The 17176-nt window shown below is 38.0% G+C and overlaps 1 protein-coding gene across 1 annotated transcript in view; it reads left to right on the top strand.

Annotated features, from left to right (window-relative positions):
• KCND2 (potassium voltage-gated channel subfamily D member 2) overlaps positions 1 to 15383 on the top strand; it is a 457183-nt gene extending 441800 nt beyond the window's left edge. Inside the window, exons 2-6 of the mRNA XM_006202227.4 lie at positions 1876 to 2038; positions 8331 to 8426; positions 9316 to 9408; positions 12322 to 12569; positions 14774 to 15383. Of these exons, the coding sequence (XP_006202289.1) occupies positions 1876 to 2038; positions 8331 to 8426; positions 9316 to 9408; positions 12322 to 12569; positions 14774 to 14951 (778 nt within the window). The 3' untranslated portion in view covers positions 14952 to 15383. The remainder of the gene's footprint in view (positions 1 to 1875; positions 2039 to 8330; positions 8427 to 9315; positions 9409 to 12321; positions 12570 to 14773) is intronic.
• The last annotated feature ends 1793 nt before the right edge of the window (positions 15384 to 17176 follow it).

The raw sequence follows: 17176 nt of genomic DNA, 5'->3' as shown, positions 1-17176 counted from the left end.
AGCTCCTGCTTCACCAAGGTCATGTTCTAATGTCGGCAGGGCATGTGGGAGACAAAGAATAGACCCACTGACAAATTAGGAAATATCATGTGTTAATACATAGTGTGAAGGTAACCAGGTAAGAAGTTGTTATAGAGAAAGACCGGAGGAAAAGAATAACACCAATGTGGGTAAGACGGCCAGAGAATAACCTCTGGAATGGAGACGTTTCAGTCTTGACCTGAATAATGATGGTCTGGGGCTGCACAGTGAAAGGAAGCCAGATGGCCAGTGTGGCCAGAGGACAGGGGGTTTGGGGGAAGAGGGTGTGGAATAGAGCCAGAAACTAAATGCTGTAGGCTGTTGGAGGCAAAAGTGAGGAGTTTGGATTTATTTTCATTTCAAGTTTATTAGAAGGTTTAAGCAAAGTGGCAACAGCCCAATCTCCATTTTTAAAGCCATAACTCTGGCTGCTATGTTGGCATGAATTGTAAAATGGTAAATGCAGAAAAGAAAGTTCAAGTAAGAAGTGTTACCTGGGGAAGGGTATAGCTCAAGTGGTAGGGTGCATGCTTGGCATGCACGAGGCCCTGGGTTCAATCCCCAGTACCTCCTCTAAAAATAAATAAACCTAATTACCTCCCTGCTTCTGCCAAAATAAAATAATTAAATAATACAATAATAAGTAAGATTTTTTTTTTTTTAAAAAAAGAATCATTGTCTGTGGCTCTGGTAAGCAATGATGATGACTTACACTATTGTGGGGAAATGGGGGTTGAGGAAGGAAACCCAGATGGGATATGATTTGTTTTGGGCTGAGACAACAAGACTAGCTGAGAAATGAGATGCATGGATTGAAGACTGAGTGGCTCTTTCAGTTTTGATATGAGCAACTGAGTGGTTTGTGGTTCCGTTAAACTCGAGGTGGCAGACTGTGAGAGGAACACATCTGAGGGGGATAGAGGAAGCAAGGGAAGTAAGAGTTCCTTTTGGCTAATTTAAGTTTTAATTGGCTCTTAAACCTCTAGTGGTTGGAGTAATCAGAGCAGAAGTCACCGAAGAGATGAGTCTGATTTTCAAGATAGACATCAGTGCTGTCAGTGTAAATGAGTGTGCCAGCAGCTTATGGATAGTTTTAAGCTAGGGGATTGGATAAATAACATATGGAAAAGAGAAAATCCTGAGACCTAAATCACTCCAAGATTTAGAAGCCAGATAAGGGAGAAGGAGCCAGAAAAGAAGATGGAGAAGAAGCAGCCAATGAGGTGGAGGGCCACTAAGGGAATGTGCTAACACTGAAACCAGCAGAAAGTGTTTGAAGGAGAGAGAGAACAACTCCAACACAAATAAGAGATTCAGTAGGATCATCATGGAGAAACGGCCATTGGGTTTCACAAACAAGATTAATGGGACCTCAAGAAGTTCATTTTTTTCAAGAGATTATATCTGATGGAAGGAATGTGATGTACCTTTTTCTATTTAAATTTCATAACCAGTCCAATGTTGAAAAACATTAAGTGGAAAAGAGTGTTATCTGAACTATACAATTTGGCATGGAAATATTGACTATAAATAAATGTAAAAAACCATGCCATGTCATATTTTTAAAAAATTGAAGAGCTATCAGTATATCATCTGGCTTAAAATATTTTCTAATGAAAGCAATCTCTAAATGTTAGAATCAATTTCTGCAAGGTTGAAAGGTAATTTTTATACTCAGATATTCACAATGTTTGGTTTATTAAAGTCTTAAGCCTTGTATATTTTAGCCATGAAGTAGAGATAGATTGGGTCCAAAAAAAAAATCACTTGATTTAAAGATAGAAACTGTTTATGGCAGATGGAAATAACTTTCTGTGACTTAAAACAACCTATTTTTCTTTTCTCTAACCCAAGGTATGGTGACATGGTACCGAAAACCATAGCAGGGAAGATTTTTGGTTCCATCTGCTCGCTGAGCGGGGTCTTGGTCATTGCTCTGCCTGTCCCAGTGATTGTTTCCAACTTCAGTCGAATCTACCACCAAAATCAACGAGCAGACAAACGGAGAGCACAAAAGGTGTGTATTCAGTTCTGTGCAACCATGATTTAGCATCTCCCACTTTTTATAGTGAGCTTTAAAATCCCCTACTGGCTATTCAGTGCTCTCGGTTTGGTCGATAGCTGCACCAGTCAGCACAAGCTAAATTAATATCTTAGTGCCTTAATGAAAAAAAAGAGCCTTAATATCTTAGTGGCTTAAAACAACAAGGAATATTTCTTAATCATGCTACAGGTCCTTACTGGTCTAGTGACAGAAACTCTGACTTGACGGTGTACTTTTGCCATCATTCAGGCAGGGGTAGAAGGACATGATGAATCACACACTGACTCCTAAAACCTCCTCCTGGAAGTGGGCCAAGTCACTTCCCTCTCTGCTGCATTTGCAGATCTCATAGCCAGGTGTAACTTCAAAATGGGCAGGGAGGGGGGAAGGTATAGCTCCAGTGGTAGAGCGCATGCTCAGCACCCAAGAGGTGCCGGGTTCAATCCCCAGTACCTCCTCCAAGCGGAAACCAATGAAGAAACCTAATTACCTCCCCCACCAGAAAACAAACAATACAAGCAAAATGGCCAGGGAAATACAATCCTCTGATGCAACCAGAGGCAGGGAGAAAGAAATATTTGGTGAATAGCACTAATGAGAGTACTGAAATCAAAGATAAATTCTTGGCAAATTTTATTAGAATCAGATTTCTAGATCTGATTCATTTAGTCTCTGTCCATCAGGGATCAAGCTGGTTCTAGTCAACCAGGGCGATCAAAGGGCACCAAAATATATCTCAGCTATTCAGTGTAGTTGACACAGGAAGTAGGAGAAATCTGATCATTAGTAGCTGAGTTTTATTTTTGGCCCAGCAGTTTACTGTTTCTCTGAATGTCACATCAATTAACTTGTCCCTGTCGGAGTAAACAGGCTGCATACTCATCTGTGAAATGGGGAAGACAATACCTACCTCACAATAAGATTAAGATTATTTGTAAATGTATATAAATCTATATAAGCATGTCATAATATTAACAATATTTAATATTTAGTGGTGTCTATTTAACCAGCCAAATTTTCAAGTGAATTTAACATTTACTACTATGTGCCACGTATCGGTTTGATGTTTTTTAAAAAAATTGTAATTCATACAATCTTCTTAACAAGTCTAGCAGTTAGTTACCATTATTATTCCTATTTCATAGATGAGAATTCTAAAAGTACCCAGAAATTGAGAAATTCTAAGATCATAGACTTAACAAACTGCAGAGCCATCGCTCAATCCAAGGGATCTGGCCCCCAGGTTTAGACACTTAAACACAATGCCAGACTGCATCTCAGAAAAGCTGGCTAAACGTTAGCACACTTCCCCTCCCCATTCTTTGTTAAAATAGTCACCTTGCGAGTCAGGGCCCTTGTGGCTTAGAAGTAATTACGGAAATCTCTTATATAGTTTCCTCGGGGTTATGGTGCTAGATTTCTAAGACTCTTCACAGATATTATATCATGTCCTTTAAGAATAGACTCATTTTTAAATATCCAAAAACCATTCATAACCATGATTTAAGTGGATGCACAATCTGCATAATGTGGTATAACTATAAAATATCATGATGGGTCTTGGTGCAATTCATAATTGGCTTTGTAGCTGGTCCTAGAACAAGATTTTAAACATGCTTTTGCACAATGTTGATTGATCTCTTTAGTAAAATTAAAAGTATACTTTATACTTTGTACAGTATACAGTGTAAAATCTCATAAAGTAACTCATTGGAAAGTTCATATTAATCAGTATGGTCACATAGCATATTTGTCCAGAGAACTTGTTTATATCCATTGTCAGAGAATTGCTTTTTTTTTTTTTTTAAGCAAAGAATCACTCTTTCAGACTTGTAGTTTCTTGCTTTGCCGAATCCCCCATTTTTGGACAAGCACCTAGCCTTGAATTATTACAAAGAATGGTAATGAATAGTCTAGTTAACATGAATACAATAAAACTGGTAATCCAATAAGAAGGAGGGGTAGAAAAAGGCACCCTCTGGACAGTTACAGTCTCATGTGGGGCACACCTTTCACAAGCAGAGATGGAGGAATCTGGGGCACAGTTGGCCCCCATCAGAGACTGCCATGCACTACCGCTGCGGCTCTGCCCACACACAGCAGTCCCTCTACTGGGCACACATGTGCATTGTTTAAAGAACAGAAATCCTACAAAAAGCTTAGCTCCCCAGCATCCGTCCAACTCCATTCTAGAAATTTCATCTTTCATACGAGCTACCTATAACTCATTTTCTCCATGCCAAAAAACGAGTGACCTGCATGAAAACTGTAGGAAGTACAAATCTGATTTTCAAATAATCCAACCTTCAAAATATCTGTATTTTTTTCAAACTTTGTCATCTGCAACAAGCAAATCAATACAGGAAATCTTAGAATGTTTTTAGAAGCTTTTTTTTTGTCTAAGTAAATTTAGAAATCAAAAATACATAAATATGACATTTAAAAGTACACTAAATTGAAAAGCATGTTTTATGAATTTTTTGTATTTTTAAAGTATCTCCTATATTCTAAGTTTCTGCCTTAATGCAATGAATTTTACATATCGTGATTACTAGAAAATTGGCTTAATAAAGCCAAGTACAATAATCTAATGTGATATGTCCAGTGAATAGTCTATGATCAATAAACAGAATATAGACATTTACGAAAGAATAGTGGGTATGGAACTAAATAAATTACCAAGGGATATTTTCTATTTTCCTTCCCAGGAAATATTTTTAAAAAAATAAACATTCGTTAGGCTAAGATAGTTTAGATTTATCTGGAACTGGGTGATTTGATAAATATCAAAGTTTTACCAAAAAAGCCCAATGAATTCCATCAAGCAAGATAGCCATTCAATAATAATACCAGTCAAACTGAATAATGAATAACATTACAAAATATTTTTACAGCAGAATTTTCGGTATTTAGTCTCATTGCCAGCACCAAGCTTAAGCAAAAACTTATACACAATTAGAAATATACACAATGCTATACTCAGAGGAAAGATTTAACCACTTTGTGGAGGGTTTAAGTGAAAAAAAAAAAGACAATCTTGCATATTGGCACTTGCTCTTTTCAATTAAAATAGCACATGTTCAGTATCTTAAGAAAATCCATTCCTATGCACACATATACACACACACACCACACACACACACACCACAGAATATAATGGCAGAATATGAAGAAACATTTAGTCTCTTTTCTTAACTCGCTTCAGATTTCTGAATCTTACTGTCCTCAGTCCTTCTTCCTCAATAAAACCTTCTCTTTACAGACCAACTAACAATCATTTCTTCCTTTCCCCCAAATCTTATGTTACTTGCTGTCTGAAGCCCCTGTTTGGCAATTCTGGTTGACTTATCTTTCATCTTCGCCAAATTTTAATATATCTTGAGAGCAGGGGCCATGCCTCATATTTTTCAGGTCTTCTACTTATTTTTATTTATTAATCTAATATTGCTGGGATTCTGGTTGAAGGCTAGCCTTCAACAGACATTTGGCACAGTGCTCCACAAGACCAAGTAAACCCATTAACTTGTACAATTATTGTAGTAAAATGAAAGATAAGTCGTGAATGGAACTGAGAAGGGAGGTTCTTTTTCCAACACAGTATATGACTTAGAAAAAAATGGCTATTCTGCCTCTAAAACAACTGTTTCTTTTTCCGTAAACTTAAAACTACTTCTGTGGTGGTGGTTGCCACAATATAGAGGTTTTCTATTCTGGGAAATATGTAATTTTCCTTTGTTGGACAGTACTTTCGGTTAATGTAAATGTCTCATTTATGAAAGAAAATAATATTTCCTAATACTTGAGGCTAAATACTTGGAGAATGACATAGGTGAGACTGATAACTATGATATAGGCAATATAATGACATGCAGTGGTTGCAAAAAAAAAAAAAGAAAGAAAGAAAGACGGGGGGGTGTGGAGAGGGGAGGACGGGGGGAGGACGGGAACCAAAGAAAGCACTGAATGTTCCAGGAGACTGATGAGACTTTAGGACTGAAGTTTCAACAATAACCCTTTTCTGGAAACCCAATGTATATTGACGTTACTTATTTCTGAATTATTATGTCAATTCTAAGTCATTTCCAAATGCGCTTGTCACTTCTCATTGTTGTGTTGAGTCTGTCCTGAATTCCTGACTGCACAGCGCAGCTTTTGAAGTTAAAACATTTTCTAACTTTCGACTTCATTCTCTAGTGTTGTCTCAATATGTTGAGTGATCTAAACACTACCCTGACAACAAAGAGTGAAATGTGTCTCTTTGTCCCATCACTTACAAATATGATCTCTGTACCGAGTATTATTTTAAGCTGGAATCAGCACACAGGAAAAAGAAATTCACGGAGGAAGAGAGAAGGCGTGCGGTTGAAGCCATATGATATCTTAATGCTATTTTGAGAGCTTCCAATGTCTCAGTGCTACTCTCAAACGCTGTGGGCAAAAGGGCACTTTGGTACAACTTTGGAGGGAAGTCTGGTAAAACCTATCAAACAAAACACACACACACACACACACACACACACACACACCCTTTGATCTAGGAATAATTCTGCTTCTAGAAATGTGTCTTGCAGACCAGCTCATCATGGTGTTTAAAACAGGCTGCATTGCTTATGGTAGCAAAAAAAAATGCCTTAAAAATTAATTGTGATTGGCTTGCTAAATATATGAGGCTGCATTCCTACAGTGGCATATTACACATCCATAAATAAATGAAGTGGTTCTATATATGCAGCTATGGGAAGAGTCCCACCTGTATTAAATGAAAAAGGCCGAGTGCACAAGTGTGTGCACCTTAGTCTCCCAACTGAGTAAAACTATATGTGATATATACATAAGAATTTATATATTTGATTTTATATGCCTGGAATATTTTTGATAAGATTCTCTAGAAATATTGCCAGTGGTTGGCTCTGAAGGATAGTTAGGAGTGGGTAAGTCCAGAGAGACTTTTGTAGTATCAAAATTTTTATCATATGTATATATTCATTTTCCATTTTAAAATATAGATTATTAAAAATGTTTTATTAAAAAGAAGATTGCAGGGCTAGTGACGAAAGACAGTCTCTCGGGGTTGTTTATAATGGGGAAAGAAGGCGTCACCGTAGCAGAATTTTACAAGGAAGTTCTTCCCCAAGCCATTCCAGCTGCTTCCTCACATATGCTTGCTAGACATGTGCCATACAAGCAGCATGGCCACCGAAATCGTGCTCTCCAGGAACTGGAAAACAGGCTCATACCATGATAGTCTGGGGCAGATACACAGCAGCAGTTTGAAAGTGGAATGGAATACCCAAAGTCCAGCCAGACACTCAGTTCACTCGGTAACACCACTTTGGTGATCCTGCTGTAACTGTGAACGGTTGCAGTGACCACCCTCAACCCTCTACACTGAAGAACATTCTCTGTGTATAAATGCTTTAAAATTTTTAAATAATGTTAGACGTCTTTCGGAGTGGCTCCCTATGTTCTTCATCTCAACAAATGCAAGAGAGAAGTAGGAATGAGGAAGGCGTGCTGCGGCATGGATCTGTGCAGTAGACAAAGTGGATACATTTATGGATTTTTTTCCTAGAAAGCCCATAATGATCAGTACAGGATCCACATTGGCCAATCCAACAAAATAACTGCAAAAACAAAATATGATATTTAATGATACAGATACAATTTAATAGTATTTTTTTTGAAGGAAGGAAGGAAGTGGGAGGAGGGGAGGAAGGAAGGAAGGAAGGAAGGAAGGAAGGAAGGAAGGAAGGAAGGAAGAAAGAAAGAAAGAAAGAAAGAAAGAAAGAAAGAAAGAAAGAAAGAAAGAGAGAAAAGAAAGGCCATAGGTTTCTGGAACTTAATTACTAAATTTTAAAAAGTCATTAGTTTAAATGAAAAGAAGTTGGCAGCTGATGTGCTGAGTCTCCATTTCATTAAGTTACTCAGATTGGGATCAGTGAAAAATTTAAGTAATACGACGATTTTTCTCTTGACACAATGGACCGAAACACTGCTGAAATAACTTGATCTTACTGTAAGGACTTAATTACAATTCTTAAACCTATAACCCAACTCCAAAGCCATTCACTGAGCTCACTGATGAGTATTAACTAAAACCAAGCACTCAAATGGTGAAAGTTGACTTTTCAACTGTTACATGTGAAAAGTAGCATGCTTTGAAAGATATGTATGCTGACATGAGGACAATATAAGAGTGCTCTCACTGTTTTAAGAAAACCAGTCATAAATCTTCAGAGGACATTTCTTTTTTTCCCTCCTGTAGAAAGCCAGACTGGCCAGGATCCGGGCAGCCAAAACCGGAAGTGCCAACGCTTACATGCAGAGCAAACGGAACGGCTTACTCAGTAACCAACTTCAGGTATGGTCACAACGTTCCCCTCTTTTCATGTTCAATTTATTGGGGCAATATTGATTTAGTTCTACTTAACCATATAACTTTATTGTTGGTAATTACGAACATAGCTACGACACAACAAAATTGTCATTTTTTTTTAATAACTTCGCCCTGCACTGTCTTACTGACTATAGTCAGCTAGAAACTGGGCTCTGAAATATTGCAGGTGAATGGTGATTCTCAGTCATGATCGGGCGATATTTCTGCACGAGCTCATGTAAACATGGGGAAGATCAAAAATTCTCAACAACTCAAATACCTAGGCTTTCTTCCCCCAAAATTATGTATGAAAAGTTCATTTGGGTGGCAATAAGTGGGTGCCATGATGTCTTGTTTTATTTTTACCAGAGGGGGAACACCATTCAGTGTGACACAGGTCGCACCGAGTGAAATGCAATTGGAGAAACTTTACTTTCACCTGAAAACTTTTCCTTTAATATTTAAGATTTCAATCATCTTTACTTACATAATAGCTTTTGTGTCGGTGAGCATTATGGTGGTTTCAGGATTCTTATTATTATAAGTACTAGATTAAGTATTATTATCCAAAAATAATGGCTCATAGGCTTTCAGAGGTAGTTGGTAGATGAATGGGTAAAAGGGAATTAAATTTTCAATTCGGGGAGACAAGTCTAAAAGGCCAGACTGCTAATTTGACGAAAATGTAAATGCTGATTATCAAACTCAAAAGCAACTCTACATTTGATCCTTTTCAGTTAAAAATAGATACATACATAAAATGCTGCCATTTAATCTCAGGAATGAGGCCAGATCTCTCTGCAGAAATATGTGACTGAGGTTCTCATTGTTTGCCAATAAATAGAAAGCCCTCCTGTCTTCTCCTTGTTAACAGTCCTCCGAGGACGAGCAAGCCTTTGTTAGCAAATCCGGCTCCAGCTTTGAAACCCAGCACCACCACCTGCTTCACTGCCTGGAGAAAACCACGGTAAGGCAAAGGCAGGGCTGCCTGCCCCCATAACTCAGACAGTAATCCCACTGGCTTTTGTTGAGTACTTAATGCTTCCAAGCATGAGTTCACTGTCTGCATTACTGGAAAGTATACTAAAAACAAAACAAAAAAAAATCGACAAGAATTGAAATTACTTTGAAAGACTTAAGTGATGTGTCAACCTAAGAAGTATTTTAGAGACTTATTTACAATGTTTTCATCCTTAGTGATTGTCTTAACACTATCCGTTTAATGCAGATGGAGAGTTGTCTTCCAAGAGCTGACTGCAAGTCCTATAGAATATTTTTTTCTCTTGATTCTTAAAATGCCAATTAAATAAGAGGAAAAAAATGAATTTCAAGTGTTCCTCATATCTGGATAAAGGCAATAGCAATAGCAATAACATAAAAAATAGAGAATAACTAGATATAAGAGTTTCTTTCATTCATGGGTATAATGAGCAGGGGTAGATAATAAAAACTATCTGTTCTCATAAGAAAAATGGCACATGTCACTAATGGCGTGCCCCATGGGGCTGAGGATTGAGTCTGCATTTCTCCACTTTGTAAGCTCCCTGTTGGACCTCCTCTTTAACAAAGGCATCTCTTCTCTAGATAACTTGTCAGAAGGGATCACAATCTATGACCACAGAGCAGAATAAAACTTTCACCATATTTGAATTAAGATTGCTTGTTCACTCGCTTGAGACACATATCTGTATTCTCAATTCCAACATACCGTCCATCCATTTATTCATGTACCTGTCTGTAGAGTCATTCAACAGAAATGTCTTACTTGCCTATATGTGCAGGACAGAGAGCCAAACCCAAGACACACCATGAATGAAGTCAGGTGTGGCCTCTGCCCCACTTGAGCCTCCAGGTATGGGACAAAACACTGGAAGTTACTGGAGAAGGGTGAGGAGCAGGGGACGCAACAATGGGGCCAAAGTAGACTACGGGCTAAGATGGCAGAGCCAAAGGGTACAGGGTGAGGCCAGGCTTCCCGGAGAAGCGCGAGTTGAGACCCACCGGACGACTATGAATTAGGCAAAGAAGTGAAGGGGCTAACAGGTGGTATAAGCACCTGAAGAAGGCTGGAACTTGGCTTAAGAGGAAGTAAAAGAAGTTGAGGGTGGTCAGAAGGAGAGAGTGCCGCGTGGCACCAGTGGAGGCACAGAGGAAGGCGGGGACCCGATAAAAGGGTTTGGGAGGCACCTGAAGAGTGTTGGTTCTTATCTTATTATATATGGCAGATTATTTCAGAGCTTTAAACAGGGTGGTTAACTGACTATATTTATATTTTAAATAATGAACTATACCTTATTAGGACAACTCTTTGAAAGTTAATTGATGACAATAATCAAATGTATTTATCCCTATTTTTTTCTTTCTCTTTATTTTCATTTTTTGACTATTTTACCTTTCAGGGATTTTTAAATCAAAAATTATTTAGCTCCAATTAATATAGTTTAAATTGAGCTACATACAAAAATATATGGTTACCAGCAGCAGAATGACTTCTTCCCTTCCAATCCCTGATGAGATAAATCAGACTCTCATGCGTTCTGACTTGTATTATGTGTGTGAAAGGTGCACTGTAAGAGAAGAAAACAGATTGTGAATCCTTTGTGAGCTCTACTTTTTTCTATAGAATTTAATATTTAACATGAAATTCTGTCGGGTCTGATCATATTGTCCTCTGGACTTAAAATAGAACATTAAATTCCATTTACTTCAAAATGCTTGTCTCAGCAAAGAAATGGCAAAATGAGTACCTAAAGCAATCTATTTCCTATTAGCCAGTAAATTCCTTCAATTGTTTTCCTAATATTTTAGGATGAGAGATGGTTAAGTGGAATTTGGCATGGGTGAAGCCTTCCACTCTAAGATTGTTCCCACACACCCACCCACCCACACACACAAAGTAGTAATTGAAGTCATCCTTAGCAGTTCAGACCAAAAATGTTTTCCCTGATGTTTCTCTGGTAAAATCTTGCACAGGCAGCTTAGGGGGCAATTTATATTAAACATTTTAAAAGCAAAATTTGCACTGTGTTTCTCTAAGATGTGATATATGAAATGACATCCATCGCTGTTGGCTTCTCGGTTAGAAGAACACAGGCAGACATCACGGGTCCAGTCGGTGATGTAAAACAGACATAAGAATGGAGACCACGAAAGTTCAGTGCTAACTCATTCAGGGTCAAATATAAAGTGATATATTTTGATAAATATATTTTACTTATTTCACTAACAAGTCAAAGCTGTCTATACACTGGGAATTTTAGAGGAGCATCTAGAGGAATGGGAAGTGTCTTTTAAGTATCTGATTTTCTAATTAAAAGTATTTTCAATCCCATGTGAAAATATTTGCTAATTCAAAACAGATAATCTAACTTGGAACATTCTATTAAAATCGTCTCTTTTTCATAACTTCAGTCTGCCAATTTGTTTAAAAAATTAAGTACATACGAATTTCCACATTCCCCGTGGGCATTATTTGTATTCATTTTTGAGGGTTTTTTATCTTTAGTTCCAGATTTTATTTTTAAATTAATAAATGATATTTCAAGATCAAGTTATTCTGTAAACGGATACTAAATTAGCCTGTGCAAATCAGCCTCAAGACCTAACTAGAGAGATTTTATTTTCACACAAATGCCAAAGAAAAGTGGCTTGGATATTCTAGTTATTATGAAAATGATTTTTTTACCCATTAGATAATCTAAATGTACGTGGGCATGTTTGAATTCTAAAAAGAAAACTATTCAAATCTTTTTTTTAGAGATAAAATGTAACAATATTGTCCATCAACTATAATATAAAATATAAAAAATAATAAACACATTTTTAAAAAGTGAAGGTGTGTTTCTGTGCTTTCTTCACATTTCTCGCCACTGTGGAACAGAATCACGAGTTTGTGGATGAGCAGGTCTTTGAAGAAAGCTGCATGGAAGTCGCAACCGTGAATCGTCCTTCGAGTCACAGTCCCTCTCTCTCTTCACAACAAGGAGTCACCAGCACTTGCTGTTCAAGACGACACAAAAAAACTTTCCGCATCCCTAATGCCAACGTATCAGGAAGCCACCGAGGCAGCGTGCAAGAGCTCAGTACGATTCAGATTAGATGCGTGGAGAGAACCCCGCTGTCGAACAGGTACCTGGGGTTGATCTGTGTGCGTTCGCACACCTGTGCTGCTTCTCAGAGCACATCTCCTCCTGCTGTCATGTTGCTTCCTGGGTGGCATCTACCTCCTAGCTCCTAGGGATTGAAATGAGGCAAAATTGCTCTGTAACTAGTGGGAAAATGGGTCGACGGTAGTTTTCACTGAGTCAAAGGCATTAGTCGTAACAGTACTAAGAAGAGAGAAGGTAAGGGGTCAGGCACACAAATGTGTTTCTATCTCTTCAAACTCGCAACTGGTTCTCATCTGTACTCCCTATACTCAAGAGCCCCTTCAGTAAACACAAATGGCCTGAAATGATCGTCAATATGACCAAAAGGCACAAATTAAATTGACTTTGATGTGATTGAAAAGTATTCAGTAGCCCCCCAAAATACATCAATGTAGGCAATGTAACTGTGAAAAACCAAATGATGCCCACACGAACCTTTTGAATCGGTATTTTTCACCCCAACAAACACAAAAATCAATCCAATACCAATAAAGGTAAGTGAAATGTTGAAACCGTTTACCCCCAGTTCGTTTATAGGCAGTGTAAGTGAAGTGTTTCTATTGGCAGTCTCCTCTTGTTCCTCTTTATGGACTACCTGTTTTTACCAAAACCATACATGGGTAATAATAAGTAGTACATTTAAACTAGACAAGTCACTGAAAAGATTAATTTCTGCCCAGGTAATTTTACTCTGTTCTTCAAATTAAATAGCTTGTATTTTTACATTGATAGCCATTAATTCAGTGCTACTATTACCCCAAAAGGGGAAGGTAAAAGACCCCACTTACCTCTCTCACCTGAAGATGAGAATTCAGACAGGAGATGGAAGCGTTGTGTAGCAAAAGATTTTAGAGGGTTTATTAGCAAAGAGAAAGTCCACCTCCTAGAGCTGGAGGTCGGCTGATCCAAGGGCAGAGAGCGGCGCCGGTCTTTGGTCCCGGATCTTACACCCTCGCTGAGAGGCGGTCTCTTGATTGATTGGCGGCTCTTGACCCTGGAGCGCTTAGTCATGCTCCTCCCCTTTTGCGCATGTCCTTACCCATGATGCACACAGAGAAGCCCATGGTGGGGGCCTAGTCTGCGATGCTAATTATATTGCAATGAGCATCGGGTCATGTCCGGTTAGGTCTTCCTCGCTACCGTGCAGTTGCGGGTGTCGGTTTCTAACTAGTTTCCTGCTGGCACTCATTTAGAGGGAGTAAAGCCCCTTTATGCTGAAAGTGGGCATACCACCGTCTTCCAGCCATCCCCCTTCTCCTCCACCTTATCTACCTGGTGCCCCCGCTTATCTAACTGCCTAACACTACTTCTTTGTTGGCATCCAGCCATCTTTGTGGAAAACTTGGATGAGATTCTGCATTCAGGCTCTGTTGATTTACACAAACCAGATGTCTCTGGGACCAGAATATTAAATATTGGAGCAATGACAGATTTCTGTCTGTAAGATAGTCTCCCTCTATGTTGTTTTACATATATTCCAAAACACAATAAAAAAAAAAAAAACGGAGAAGAGCTTAGAAAGAAAATCTTAGAACATAAATATTTAAATTAAGTTTTCATGAGAAAATAGTTTTAAGTTCCTATGTCTAGCCTCTTTGCTCCTTTCCCTTGCCCACTTCGCACACAGAGTATAAAACTCTTGCAAGAATACCACGTAGGGAAAACCTTCAAATATTTGTAATGATTCACTTTTTTGAGTTCATTTGGTTGTCACTAGGTTGAGAGCTCTAAGGGCACCATAGGTCCCAAAGAGATAAGATAGAAAAATGATTCTGTGACCAAAAGCCTAACTGTGGTCTAACCATAGTTATGTCCTTTTCATGATGATATGCCAACCTCTCAGAGGTCCTGTCTTAAATAAAACTTATTTTATTTTGCTCAACCTAGGCTTTCCAAAACTCATCCAATCCTCTTCCTTGTCTGTTTGTAGCAAACACTCTGAGGCATGCTGACTGAACCACATTGAGCAGGCTTTTAACATTTGTTATCATGTTAATGAGCTGCCTAATGTTCACTTTAATCTATCTTAAGATTTAGTGTTTCATTTTTAAAATCTTGGTAATCATTCGCAGACATTTAAAATCTTACCTATACACATGAAAGCGTGTATTCCTCACTTGGAGGAAAAAACAATTTTTAAGCTCGAAACAACTTACTTTCTTAAATCTATTTTTTCCTCATCAGCCGATCCAGTTTAAATGCCAAAATGGAAGAGTGCGTTAAACTAAACTGTGAGCAACCTTACGTGACTACAGCAATAATTAGCATCCCAACACCTCCAGTCACCACCCCCGAGGGAGACGACAGGCCAGAGTCCCCTGAGTACTCAGGGGGGAGTGTTGTCAGAGTGTCTGCTTTGTAAGACAATTGGGATCAAGTCTAAGAGAATTTGAGCGCTGGCTGGGGAAAGAACCCCCAAGTGGAAGTAAGAAGACACAATACACTTTGTGCAGACAAAAAACGACAAAGCAAGAAGGTTGGTAGGGAAACAAAAACAAGGCTTCCAAACTTGAGGATGGAAGTAAAACCACCAAATGGCATTTCTAGACAGAGTCTGATCTGTTGTTATGCAGAGGAATGGTCTGTGGCCCTTCGACTTTGTGAATGAGCACAATGAAATGCCGCCTACTGATGCTTCTTATGACCAGAACTCTTTTTTAATAAAATAAATCTTTGAACATAATGTTCCAGTGGAATGCAAAACAAAACAAAACAAAAAAATATGGAAAACATTTTGATAAAAATTTTTCCTGTTAAACCCATGAACATTGGCTCTGATGAAGATGATTACGTATTAAAGAAGAAACTCCTATGACATATTTGTATTGACTGAAGGAAGCCATCCTAATGCATGCTAGAATTCTTTGGGACAGTGCTCTCAGTTTCCTTATGTTGTCTTCAGAATAGGCATGATAAACTATAACTGTAGAAAGAGGGAATTTCTGTGCACTTACAACAAACTGATCATTCATGTTCCATGGTGGGCTGTGCAAATAAACTCCTTTTAGAACTGCAGTGTTGCTCATGGGGATGCTCACTAGTAACTCTCAAGTGTTCAGATAATTCCGTATTAAGTATTATTTTACCTTGCACCTAGATACTGTTACAACTGCAATAATTCATTGTACACACCTGTTGTACCAGGAATCGGGATTTTTTTTTGTTGTTGTATTTATTTCCAGATCTTCATAGATAACAGTCAGAGCCGCATTCCATAGAAACACTTCTGGTGTGGCCAGGTTTTAGATAACTTTTTAATCCGAAACCCTTGTGCCATAAATGTTTTCCTGTAATATTCTTTGGTCCACTGTAGCCCTGTGACAGTGCATTATCTGTTCCTGTATTTCTATAGCGCCTTCTTTTGGATTTATCATCATCAACTGGACGAACGTTTTCTAGTTCAAATGACTTTCCTACTTTTGTATTCCCCAACAAATTATCTTATAAGTAGATTATCATCATCAATCCCCTTGTCAAAAATTAGAAAAGAAGGAGTTGACATCTGTGAATTATCTCTCGCCTTTTTGCTGTAATGGAAAAGCCCAGATACTGGATATATCACTGTAAGTTTCATGTAAAGAACTGGCTGGGACTAATATCACAGGACCAGTGATCCCAGAATCTCCCTTGATGTATTATTTATTTTGCTTTAGATCTTGAATACACTATGAGAATAACTAATGTGAATTGAAATGCAGAGACAGACTGGAGCGCTTTATGTAGCGATATTTGATGAAAGCACGCTTTTCTGTGCCACTGGGGAAGGCAGCACAAATTTATCTCAGAAAAGTTCCTGTATCTTGCAAGGAGCAATTTCCTCCTCTAAATCAGGAGGACAGGAGTTTGATGATGCAAAATTGATCTCTATGTACATTTAAGTGAAAAGGCTTGATATCTTTTCACCTTTAAAATACTATCAGCAGACATGTCTGCACGTAGACAGTGTAAAAAAGTTTTATGTCAAATGAAAAGTTTTGTTCATTCCAAACCACCACTGTAAGGAGTAAAGTTTAGCTTCACTACATGGAAAGAGTTAATAATTATCCCTCTACTATAGAGATTTGAAAATGCTTATTGTAAAATTATCATACGAGGAATTAATCCAACCATTTTCAAGTAACGCCAGAAATTCTTGCTTCCCATTTCTGGCATAGGTTCTAGAACAAGGCTGTGCACACAGTAGATTTACAAACACGTGCTGAGTGGAAGTCAGATAAACTCTACTATCTCTCGGGAAGAACTGGCTTTATTCCTAGTGTGTCTTTTTAAAAGTTACTAATCTTCCTGAAGCGTGAATATTAACAATTATATTAACACCTGCCTCATGTCACTTTATGCTTCTAGAGCAAATATATAGTGAAACTTCTTCGATGGCACTTGTTGAAAAACTTTTTAAAAAATAGAATAAAGGAAACACAATCAGGAACACTTAGGTCTCTTGATTCCCAATGAAAAGTTCTATTTTCATGTTCTTAATACTACATTTTAAAAAACGCAGTTAGATTCTTCAGTTGACAGTTCTTTTCAACTTATCATTTATCCAAAACTATTAATTTCTTTAGGCTTTTGGAAAAGAAAAAAAAACCT

This window comes from Vicugna pacos, chromosome 7, assembly GCF_048564905.1.
Source record: "Vicugna pacos chromosome 7, VicPac4, whole genome shotgun sequence".
Taxonomy (NCBI): Eukaryota; Metazoa; Chordata; class Mammalia; order Artiodactyla; family Camelidae; genus Vicugna; species Vicugna pacos.
Note: the sequence above shows the minus strand (reverse complement) of the source record. Positions and strands in the feature narration are given on the sequence as shown.